The sequence below is a fragment of the Schistocerca gregaria genome, chromosome 8 (assembly GCF_023897955.1).
Source record: "Schistocerca gregaria isolate iqSchGreg1 chromosome 8, iqSchGreg1.2, whole genome shotgun sequence".
NCBI lineage: Eukaryota > Metazoa > Arthropoda > Insecta > Orthoptera > Acrididae > Schistocerca > Schistocerca gregaria.
This window is the reverse complement of record NC_064927.1, coordinates 233,570,569-233,583,373: the sequence shown is the minus strand read 5'-3', so window position 1 is coordinate 233,583,373 and position 12,805 is coordinate 233,570,569. Positions and strand designations below refer to the sequence as shown.

Here is a 12,805-nt window from a genome sequence, read left to right as displayed (position 1 = left end):
GCGGACAAATCTTCCCGTTCATACCATGTGCTGAGAGTATGGGACAGTTCCAGCTTCAAGTGAGGTGAACTCAAGGCAGAAAATGAATCGCAAATATGTTGAGATTCCGTCGAAAAAGTACCAGAGACGGTGGAAACGTAGCGGAGGATATATTAGGAAAAAAGGAGATAATGAAGAAGAGAAAATGGTTCAACGAGACATGCCAGAAAGCTACAGAAAAGAGAAGGAAGATGAGGGAGAAGTGGCAAGCTGACAGGGAGAATGAGCAGAAAAGGGACCATTTTATCAACGTCAGAAGGGAGACAAAGCTAATCCTAAGAGCTCGGAAGAGAATATATCTAACCAGTTTGCTAGAACGAGTTGAGGCAGAGAGCCAAAACAAGAAATCAAGGCAATTCTTCCAGTACATTAAAAATCGGAAGCGTGGATTTCAGAGCCCAGCATTTTAATTAGAGATAAGAACGGCAACTTGATAAATGACAAGGAAAGAATTGTAGAAAGATGGAAAGCATACCTCTCAGAACTGTTGAATCGCCCAGACCCAGATGAGACGTTACCTGCAAACACTAAAAAGGGAGGGCAAGATGAAGGAGAATGGGAAGTTAGTGAAGAAGACGTGAAGATCGCAATCAAAGGACTCAGAAACAACAAAGACCCAGGGGAGGACAGAATAACATCAGACTGAATCAAGGAGGGAGGTAAGAGCTTACATTTAGAGATATATAAACGGATCCAGTTGATATGGGAGAAGGAGTCACTGCCAGAAGAATGATAACTGTCTATAATATGCACAATATACACGAAGGGAAGCAAAATGGAATGCGGTAGCTACAGAGGAATCAGTTGGTTGAATGGAACGTATAAGGTGCTGTCCATCATTATCCTCAGAAAATTGCAACCATTCATAGAGAACAATTTACAGGAGTACCAACCTGGCTTCCGACCAAACAGATCGACAATAGATCTCATTTTTACACTAAGACAATTGTTTGAGAAACAATGGGAATATGATAGAGATATCTACAGCCTGTTCGTCGATTTTCAGCGTGCATATGACATCCACAGGAATAGCCTATACAACGCAATGCGTGACTTCAGAATCCCTGAGATGCTAGTGAGAATGGTGCAAGCTTGTATAGAAGGGTCAAAGGCAGCAGTTCGTTTCCGAGGAGCCACATCAGAAACATTCGAGGTGTCATCTTAGAGAAAGTAATAAAAGAGTGTAGGAAACAGGAGTGGGCTGGAGTAAAGATGGACGGTAACTTCAATTGTCTCGCACACGCAGATGACATAGTACTGCTAAATAAATCAAAGCACGAGTTGAAAGGAATGTACCAGAAAATGGACAATTATGCACAGAAGGTAGGGCTCAAAGTGAATCAAGGCAAAACAGAATTCGTGCAATTAGGGAGAAGACAAGAGCAGGAAGAATTTCTTGAGATAGATGGCAAGAGGTTAAAGAAAGTACATCACTTCAAATATTTGGGATCTTGGCTTACCACGGACAACAACATAAAAATGGACTTCAAGGAAAGAATAGCAGTGGGAATGAAAAGCATGCATTCCCTCAGGAAGACGCTCGGCTCTAAATCGAGCTCAGTGAACACTAAGATGAAAATCTACAAAACAGTGATTTGCCCAGCAGTAATGTACGGTTCAGAAACATGGAGAATGACTAATCGAGAAAAGGAAAAACTATTAACATTTGAAAGCAGAGTAATGAAGAAGATATGGGGACCAGTCTTAGATAATGGAGAATAGAGGAGGAGGAAAAATGAGGAAATCTACCCTCTGATGCGACAGTCAACTATCCTACAGAAGATAAAGAGCAAACGAATACATTGGGTGGGCCATGTAGAACGTATGCCACATGGAAAACAGGCAAAGATAACACTAAAGGGGACCAAACGCCAAACGCCCCATTGGACGACCAAGGCAGCGCCGGATGGACGACCTGGCGAAGGACCTAGCAGCCCTGGGGACTGAAGACACCTGGAGGAACCGGGCCCAAAACATGAAGGAATGGAGGCAGTTCGTGGAAGCAGCGCGTGGTCTCCAGGGCCTATATCGCTGGATATCTATCTATTTATCTATCTATAAATCTATCTCATGCCATGTGAAGAGTATGGGACACTTCCAGCTTCAAGTGATGTGAAGTCAAGGCAGAAAATGAACCGCAAATATGTTGAGATTCCGTCGAAATACTAGCAGAGACGGTGGAAACGTTTATAAATGGCACGCGGTGTGTTGTCTTAGTCCATCGAATAACTTGGACATCGGAGACGAATGGGGGGACGGGGTCTGCCAAGCGCAACGAACAACAATATGGGCGTGGTCGATGCTGGAAATGATACCTTTGTTTCAGATAAAAGCGATTCACGTAGTTGCAGCTAAGTCTCCATTGGAGGCAAACTACACATAGGTTCCTGTGCGCCGACTGACAACTTGATTCACGATAGCAACAGACACAGAAAAGTCGAGACTGGCCATGGAAAAATGAACCGGGACCGACTGTCCAAACGACTTGACAGTTTGTATTGAATCACGGTGATGGCTCTATTCGGATTCAGCTTCCTCCAGAGATTGCTTGTTTGATAAATGTCCAGTGAGACGTACTGATAGTACTACTCAGTGCACATTCCAACTGTAAACATGTTCACGCTGTAGTATCACTACCTACTATCGTTAGCATCATATTGAACAGCCGTTGATGCCAAGACATACAATTTCGGCGAATTATATATCTGCTCAGTGTTCGATACCAATTCAACAGAAAATTTTGTGACCTTTCCGTTTTCAAATTGACCCTGCCGTTCTCAAACGGTGACGGCCTAGGACGCTGAAAAAATGCCTTTCCAATTAAGCACACATCACAAAAAACACCTGTAAGGTGCAATAAAAAAATACCTTCTACCACTCACGTTACTGTAATTCACAGAGTAAAATTACCATCTTAGAGTCTTTATTTAGCCACAAATCTCAACTGGGCCTCAGTCACTGCAAGTAAAGATACCAGTAACCTGGTTCTGAGAGCCAGTAACGACAGTAAGATCGCCAGCCGGAACCTTATGGAAGTAGCAGTCAAGTGCTGACTACGGCTTCTGAACAAACAGATGATCCAAAGCTCCTCAAGAGACAGAAGGCGTTATCGGCGCTTCAATATTCTGCCGTCATAGAAGTCTACCCCAGGAGCGTTTATAGCCAGTCCCGCTTTGACGTAAAGCATATAAGGCTACTGTAAATGACTCATTCGTTTTCAAACTTCTATATTGTCCAAACACGTACAAATGCGACTGATGTATGAGTGGAAGCGTGAACTCACCTAGTTTGCATAGTGGCCACCACTTGGCTTGCGATTACAGCGCCTTGATATATTGGCAAAAAAGTAAGAAATGAGTTTTTGTGCGTCAGATTATGTGAGATGTTTATCTGTAACAGCAAAGCAACATGCTTCAGAAGGATTTGTCTAAAACAGCCGCCGTGTAGACAGAGCGAGGTACGTTGGTATCGCATGGGCACTAAAAGATATCCGCTAAATTTGGATTGCGCGGTAAGTCACACAAATCTGAAGGCTGTAAATTCAACTAAATACTTAGCGATTACTATTACAAATAACCCACACTGGAACGATCACATAGATAAAGTTGTGGGTAGAGCAAATCAAAGACTGCGATTCATTGGCAGAACACTTAGAAGGTGCAACAAGTCTACTGAAGAGACTGCTTACACCTCTCTTGTGTGCCTAGTCTGGAGTATTGCTGTGCGGTGTGGGATCCGCATCAGGTGGGACTGACGGATGACATCAAAAAAGTACATAGGAGGGCAGCTCGTTTTGTACAATCGCGAAATAGGTGAGATAGTGCCACAGACATATACGTGAACTGGAGTAGCAGTCAGTAAAACAAAGGTGTTTTTCTTTGCGACTGGATCTCCTCAGGAAATCTGAATCACTAGTTTTCTCCTTCAATGGCGAAAACATTCTGTTGGCACCCACCTACATAGGGAGAAATGATCATCACGATAAAATATGAGAAATCAGGGCTCGAACAGAAAAATTTAAATACTCGTTTTTCACTCGCGCCATTCGAGACTGGAACGGTAGAGACACATCTTGAAGGTGATTCATTGAACTCTCTGCCAGGCACTGTATTGCGAATAGCAGAGTACCCACGTAGATGTAGATGCGGGGCACAGAATATCCTCGTGAAACTGTGACACGTGACCGAGATTTCATGAAGAGATGGACGGTAGAGAGACAGCTTGAAGGCGATTCACTGAACCCTTTACCAGCCACTTTATTCTGAATAGCAGAGTAATCACGTAGATGCAGATGTAGATGTAGGGCACAGAATATTCTCGTAAAACTGTGACACGTGACCGAGATTCCCTGAAGGATAATGTTTTCAGTGTACTGTCACAAAAGTAGCTGTATGGGCCGGTTCCTTCTGTGAGAAGAATGTGAGAGGTAGGCCTACCTCTGACTTGATGTGTTACAGCTGCGACTGTTTCCACAGCTAATTGCTGATCTTGAGAATTTCATCTTCTAATAAGACGGATTGCAGCATCGATGTTCGTCGCTACCTAAGTGACGAAATGTCACGCAGCTGGATTCGGCACAGTGGCTCTGTTCCCTAACCCCACCACCTTGCCATCCTGTTCCCTGTTCGCTTGAGGATAATGGCAAAAACATCGGAACACCTGAGACACTTTATCAGCTGTGTGATGAACACTGACAGGATGTTGCTACATAAGGTATGGGACGATCTTGACTGCCTCTTGGGCATGTGCCGTGTGAGCAGACGGCACTCACAGAACGTTTGTAGAGAGCAAAATGAAAAGCTGAGTTCACGGTTCTATTCATGCATCAATTATTTTGGTACATGTAATACTTCGGAAAATGTAGAGTATAGAAAACGAAAGAGTCATTTATAGTAGCTATGCATTTTTTCATCTGTTTCAGAAAAACGCGTACTTTTACTGCAGCTGGTAAGCGCTAACACGGTACGGAAGTCAACTGCATGAATTCGTTCGGTAGCTGCAGGGCACGACAATGTAACAATGTAAACTAACAACCCTCTCGTCATTTTCTGCTGCCAAAAATAAAGGACATTTTTACCATTCTCTGATCTGCAGCGTTTTTCCAACAGGCTGGAAGCAGGGACTCATGAAACCGTTACCCAAGAAGAAATCCGCCAAAAAGCTTTCTGACTGCATGGTCATAAGCATTCTACCAGCATTATTCAAGGCTTTAGTAAACACAGTTCAGGGACAGATTACTAATTATTTAATAATCGTTTAGATGAATACCATTCCTGTTTTAGCATAAATAGCATCATCATGACTGCTCTTATAAAAGTGATTGACAAACAAACAAACTAGGGATAAACAACAGGTCTCTTATTGCGTGCTTTTTCTATTTCAGGAAAGCTTTAACTACTGTCGACTTTGACAGTCTACTTGCTTGAGCTCACAAGTCTTTCTTCAAGTGCTGTTCAGTGGTTCCACTCATACCTTACACTTCGGTAACAGTGTGTAATGATTGGAACAGGAAGGTCACAATGTAGGAACCAGTATCAGGGGCCCCACAAGGATCAGTATTGGGCCCATTTTTCTTCTCATTATACAGGGTGTTACAAAAAGGTACGGCCAAACTTTCAGGAAACATTCCTTACACACAAAGAAAGAAAACATGTTATGTGGACATGTGTCCGGAAACGCTTACTTTCCATGTCAGAGCTCATTTTATTACTTCTCTTCAAATCACATTAATCATGGAATGGAAACACACAGCAACATAACGCACCAGCGTCACTTCACACAGTTTGTTACGGGAAATGTTCAGAATGTCCTCCGTTAGCGAGGATACATGCATCCACTCTCCGTCGCAAGGAATCCCTGATGCGCAGATTCAGCCCTGGAGAATGGCGTATTGTATCACAGCCGTCCACAATACAAGCTCGAAGAGTCTCTACATTTGGTACCGGGCTTGCGTAGACAAGAGCTTTCAAATGCCCCCATAAATGAAAGTCAAGAGGGTTGAGGTGAGGAGAGCGTGGAGACCGTGGAATTGGTCCGCCTCTACCAATCCATCGGTCACCGAATCTGTTGTTGAGAAGCGTACGACCACTTCGACTGAAATGTGCAGGAGCTCCATCGTGCATGAACCACATGTAGTGTAGTACTTGTTTAGGCACATGTCCTAGCAGCACAGGTAGAGTATCCCGTATGAAATCGTGATACCGTGCTCCATTGAGCGTAAGTGGAAGAACATGGGGCTCATTCAAGACATCACCAACAATGCCTGCCCAAACGTTCACAGAAAATCTGTGTTGATGAAGTGATTGCACAATTGTGTGCGGATTCTCGTCAGCCCACACATCTTGATTGTGAAAATTTACAATTCTACATCTCTACATCTACATCCATACTCCGCAAGCCACCTGACGGTGCGTGGCGGAGGGTACCCTGAGTACCTCTATCGGTTCTCCCTTCTATTCCAGTCTCGTATTGTTCGTGGAAAGAAGGATTGTCGGTATGCTTCTGTGTGGGCTCTACTCTCTCTGATTTTATCCTCATGGTCTCTTCGCGAGATATACGTAGGAGGGAGCAATATACTGCTTGACTCTTCGGTGAAGGTATGTTATCGAAACTTTAACAAAAGCCCGTACCGAGCTACTGAGCGCCTCCCCTGCAGAGTCTTCCACTGGAGTTTATCTATCATCTCCGTAACGCTTTCGCGATTACTAAATGATCCTGTAACGAAGGGCGCTGCTCTCCGTTGGATCTTCTCTATCTCTTCTATCAACCCTATCTGGTACGGACCCCACACTGCTGAGCATTCAAGCAGTGGGCGAACAAACGTACTGAAACCTACTCCCTTTGGTTTCGGATTGCATTTCCTTAGGATTCTTCCAATGAATCTCAGTCTAGCATCTGCTTTACCGACGATAAACTTTATATGATCATTCCATTTTAAATCACTCCTAATGCCTACTCCCAGATAATTTATGTAATTAACTGCTTCCAGTTGCTGACCTGCTATTTTGTAGCTAAATGATAAGGTATCTATCTTTCTATGTATTCGCAGCACATTACACTTGTCTACATTGAGATTCAATTGCCATTCCCTGCACCATGCGTCAATTCGCTGCAGATCCTCCTGCTCTTCAGTACAATTTTCCATTGTTACAACCTCTCGATATACCACAGCATCATCTGCAAAAAGCCTCAGTGAACTTCCGAAGTCATCCACCAGGTCATTTATGTATATTGTGAATAGCAACGGTCCTATGACACTCCCCTGAGGTACACCTGAAATCACTCTTACTTCGGAAGACTTCTCTCCATTGAGAATGACATGCTGCTTTCCGTTATCTAGGAACTCCTCAATCCAATCACACAATTGGTCTGATAGTCCATATGCTCTTACTTTGTCCATTAAACGACTGTGGTTAACTGTATCGAACGACTTGCAGAATTCAAGAAACACGCCATCTACCTGTGAACCCGTGCCTATGGCCCTCTGAGTCCCGTGGACTAACAGCGCGAGCTGGGTTTCACACGACCGTCTTTTTCGAAACCCATGCTGATTCCTACAGACTAGATTTCTAGTCTCCAGAAAAGTCATTATACTCGAACATATACGTGTTCCAAAATTCTGCAACTGATCGACGTTAGAGATATAGGTCTACAGTTCTGCACATCTGTTCGACGTCCCTTTTTGAAAACGGGGATGACCTGTGCCCTTTTCAAATCCTTTGGAACGCTTCGCTCTTCTAGAGACCTACGGTACACCGCTGCAAGAAGGGGGGCAAGTTCCTTCGCGTACTCTGTGTAAAATCTAACTGGTATCCCATCAGGTCCAGCGGCCTTTCCTCTTTTAAGCGATTTTATTTCTCTATACCTCTGCCGTCTATTTCGATATCTACCATTTTTTCATCTGTGTGACAATCTAGAGAAGGAACTACAGTGCAGTCTTCCTCTGTGAAACAGCTTTGGAAAAAGACATTTAGTATTTCGGCCTTTAGTCTGTCATCCCCTATTTCATTACCATTTTGGTCACAGAGTGTCTGGACATTTTGTTTTGATCCACCTACCGCTTTGACATAAGACCAAAATTTCTTAGGACTTTCTGCCAAGTCAGTACATAGAACTTTACTTTCGAATTCATTGAACGCCTCTCGCGTAGCCCTCCTCACACTACATTACGCTTCGCGTAATTTTTGTTTGCCTGCAAGGCTTTGGCTATGTTTATGTTTGCTGTGAAGTTCCTTTTGCTTCCGCAGCAGTTTTCTAACTCGGTTATTGTACCACGGTGGCTCTTTCCCATCTCTTACGATCTTGCTTGGCACATAACTCATCTAACGCATATTGTACGAAGGTTTTGAACTTTGTCCACTGATCCTCAACACTATCTGTACTTGAGACAAAATTTTTGTGTTGAGCCGTCAGGTACTCTGTAATCTGCTTTTTGTCACTTTTGCTAAAGAGAAAAACCTTCCTTCCTTTTTTAATATTTCTATTTACGGCTGAAATCATCGATGCAGTAACCGCTTTATGGTCGCTGATTCCCTGTTCTGCATTAACTGTTTCAAATAGTTTGGGTCTGTTTGTCACCAGAAGGTCTAATATGTTATCGCCACGAGTCGGTTCTCTGTTTAACTGCTCAAGATAGTTTTCAGATAAAGCACTTTAAAAAAATTCACTCGATTCTTTGTCCCTGCCACCCGTTATGAACGTTTGAGTCTCTCAGTCTATATGGGGCAAATTAAAATCTCCACCCAGAACTATAACATGGTGGGGAAATCTACTCGAAATATTTTCCAAATTATTCTTCAGGTGCTCAGTCACAACAGCTGCTGAGCCCGGGGGCCTATAGAGACATCCAATTACCATGTCTGAGCCTGCTTTAACTGTGACCTTCACCCAAATCATTTTACATTTCGGATCTCCGTCAATTTCCTTCGATGCTATTGCACTTCTTATCATTATAAACACGCCTCCCCCTTCACTGCCCAGGCTGTCTCTGCAGTATACATTCCAATCTGAGTTTAGGATTTCATTACTGTTTACGTATGGTTTCAGCCAACTTTCTGTCCCTAGCATTATATGGGCGTCGTGACCCTTTATTAATGAGAACAGTTCTGGGACCTTTCTATAGACGCTCCTGCAGTTTACTATTAGCACATTAATATTGTTATCCCCTGTTGCAATTTGCCTACTCCTACCTTGCCGCGTCTCAGGAGGCGTCCTAGGGAGGGAATTCTCTAACCTAAAGAACCCCCATCTGCACTCCACACGTACTCCGCTACCCTTGTAGCCGCTTCCGGCGTGTAGTGCACGCCTGACGAATTCAGGCAGACCCCATATTTCTCCACCCGATAGCGGAGGTCGAGAAATTTGCACCCCAGATCTCTGCAGAATCGTCTGAGCCAATGGTTTAAGCCTTCCACTCGGCTCCAAACCAGAGGACTGCGATCGGTTTGATCACGTTGGAATGAAGCCTCATCCGTAAAGAGAACATTTGCACTGAAATGAGGATTGACACATTGTTGGATGAACCATTCGCAGAAGTGTACCCGTGGAGGCCAGTCAGCTGCTGATAGTGCCTGCACACGCTGTAGATGGTACGGAAACAACTGGTTCTCCCGTAGCACTCTCCATACAGTGACGTGGTCAACGTTACCTTGTACAGCAGCAACTTCTCTGACGCTGACATTTGGGTTATCGTCAACTGCACGAAGAATTGCCTCATCCATTGCAGGTGTCCTCGTCTTTCTAGGTCTTCCCCAGTCGCGAGTCATAGGCTGGAATGTTCTGTGCTCCCTAAGATGCCGATCAATTGCCTCGAACGTCTTCCTGTCGGGACGCCTTCGTTCTGGAAATCTGTCTCGATACAAAAGTACCGCGCAACGGCTATTGCCCCGTGCTAATCCATACACCAAATGGGCGTTTGCCAACTCGGCATTTGTAAACATTGTACTGACTGCAAAACCACGTTCAAAAATGGCTCTGAGCACTATGGGACTTAACATCTGTGGTCATCAGTCCCCTAGAACTTAGAACTACTTAAATCTAGCTAACCTAAGGACATGACACACATCCATGCCCGAGGCAGGATTCGAACCTGCCGCCGTAGAAGTCGTGCGGTTCCGGACTGAGCGCCTTAACCGCGAGACCACCGCGGCCGGTCAAAACCACGTTTGTGATGAACACTAACCTGTTGATGCTACGTACTGATGTGCTTGACGCTAGTACTGTAGAGCAATGAGTCGCATGTCAATACAAGCACCGAAGTCAACATTACCTTCCTTCAATTGGGCCAACTGGCTGTGAATCGAGGAATACAGTACATACTGACGAAAGTAAAATGAGCTCTAACATTGAAATTACGCGTTTCCGGACACATGTCCACATAACATCTTTTCTTTATTTGTGTGTGAGGAATGTTTCCTGGAAGTTTGGCCGTACCTTTTTGTAACACCCTGTATTATCTGATCAAGCTAATATGCAGTAAATAAATAAATACTATTTGGACTGGAGGAGAAATTCAGTATTCCGTTATTAAGAGCTCGCCATTCAGTTACGAAGTCTGTAAGAGAGAGAGACATATAAGTTGCTCATCTGCTACTGCTGGTGTCGGTGGATTACCGCTAGAGTGCAGAGGTTGAGCTGGAATATACTCACGTCTCCTGGGTATATCTGCGTCTCCTGGTCGAGGCCGGTTTTGGCCGGAACGTAGGGTGGCGTCGGCGGCCGGTCGAGGAACAGGTCTGTCTGGCAGCAGGCGTCTTCTTCCAGCGGCCGGTCCAGGATCTGCGAAACGTCCACCACCCGTATAAACTTGTATTCGAAAGTAGGGCGCAGTCGCAGGCAGCGCGTCGAACTTCAAGCAGAAAGGTAAAGATCAATCAGAAGACACCGTCATGCAACAGTTTCATAAAGAGGTGATCTGAATAGATAGAAAACAATATATTCATTTAGAATTGAAGGATACCTCTTATATTACTAGAAAACAGTCAGCAGTTGATATAGTTACTCGGAGCTGCTGACCTACTATGATGCGACGTGATAGCGTGTCTGCCAGGTGTGACCATGGTCTCCTTTGGTAGTCTAAATCGTTCCAGAGAAATAATCTTGCAGAAGTTTAGAACAGTCCTTTATTGGAGGCTAATGGGTTGCATTACTTCCTGTCACTGACATGATTACAGTTTTCATTCTGTTTGAGCTCTCAGATTACTACAGAGCTCTGATATTTTCAGAAAGAAATCCTCAAGTTTCGCAAGTTTGCAGGAGAGCTTCCGGTTTTTGCGACTAAGCAAGGCGGCACTATGCTTAACATATTGCAGTCGCTTTCTGGAGATGCCACTTCAAATCGCCGCTCAGCCACCCATATATTTGTTTTCCTTGGTTTCCCTAAATTATTTATCCCAATATTAAGGTCATTCCTTCGAGAAGGACACGGGATCTTCCTTTCCTACCCCTCTCCCATACCAGCTTGCGTCTGCAACATGTGATCCGTATTTGTCCTCATCTCCATGCTCATCTGCTTTCTAAAGGCGGAAGATGTTTTTGATGAATAAAACTCGCAAACTACACTGTCGAACTCCACAGAAAACAATGTTTACTTCGCAGCTGCGTCCTTTGCTTCTGTTGATGATCTCCTGTTGCAACGCAGTCTGGGGCGAAATCTGATCTTTGTTTACTTTTTATGACTGTCTTTTCTTCCTTCCCTTAATGCCTCCTCCTTCCTCCGCAGACTATCCCAGTATGTGTACCTTGAGTTTCGAATTATTTTTTTCTGTAGTTATTATTTCAGTATCCTAAAAAAGACCTCGTTCTTTAAAATTTTGCTCATTGATGCACTGCATTATTATTGTGTGTAAATTCTGGTTCTCTTGTGCCCTATGTGTTGTCACTGTCTGTGGGTTAGGTACTTCTGTCTTCATGTGTAGGGAGATATGTGCATGTGACTTGTTTAACTTACTGTCTGTTTTCATATAACTGCTCAGTTTTTCTATCATATGGGTATATAAGAATTGCTATTTGTTGTGCTTAACTCTTGCATGTAGTTATGTTTGTCTAGGATATTCTACTTAATCTGTAGAGCATGAAGTTGAAGCTTGCTTGCTTGTGTGTCACTGGATAGTTTGACTGGGTATAGAGAGGGATGTTCATGATTGTGCAGTTTTCTTTGTAGTGTAGGGAAGTTTGTAATGTTTTTCCCTTGTATGGTCAGAACGAAAATTACTTTGTCATCAGTTTCTGATTGTAAAGTGTAAAATGTTAAAGTGCGTACCTCCTATAGTTTTTTTCATCATTAAAGTGCACTCATGCTCAGAGATTAAGGCTAATTGCAGAATATAGTGCCACACAACGTGGCACTACACAAAACTGGCGCTAATAGCATATGCACATACGGAACACACACGACACAGATCTGTAAGTCCAAGTATTGCTGATAAGTTGAGAAAACCGTCGCGAAACACATGTGCTACAAAACGCCACGGTTCCCTACGCATGTACCCCGACATCAATATGGGATATGCACACGTACACAGGCTGCACAACAGGTTGGCATACTCTGGATCAGGTGGTCGAGCAGCTGCTGGGGTATAGCCTCCAGTTCTTGCACCAGTGCCTGTTGAAGCTCCTGAAGTGTCGTAGGGGTTTGAAGACGTGCAGCGATACGTCGACCGAGAGCATCCCAGACGTGCTCGATGGGTATTAGGTCTGGAGAACAGGCAGGCCATTCCATTCGCCTGATATCTTCTGTTTCAAGGTACTCTTCCACGATGGCAGCTCG

At 44.0% G+C, this 12,805-nt stretch overlaps 1 protein-coding gene across 1 annotated transcript in view; it reads right to left on the bottom strand.

Annotated features, from left to right (window-relative positions):
* The window catches only part of LOC126284445 (radial spoke head protein 3 homolog), a 333,014-nt gene that overhangs the window by 47,444 nt on the left and 272,765 nt on the right, over positions 1-12,805 (bottom strand). Inside the window, exon 4 of the mRNA XM_049983367.1 lies at positions 10,687-10,815. Within this exon, the coding sequence (XP_049839324.1) occupies positions 10,687-10,815 (129 nt within the window). The remainder of the gene's footprint in view (positions 1-10,686; positions 10,816-12,805) is intronic.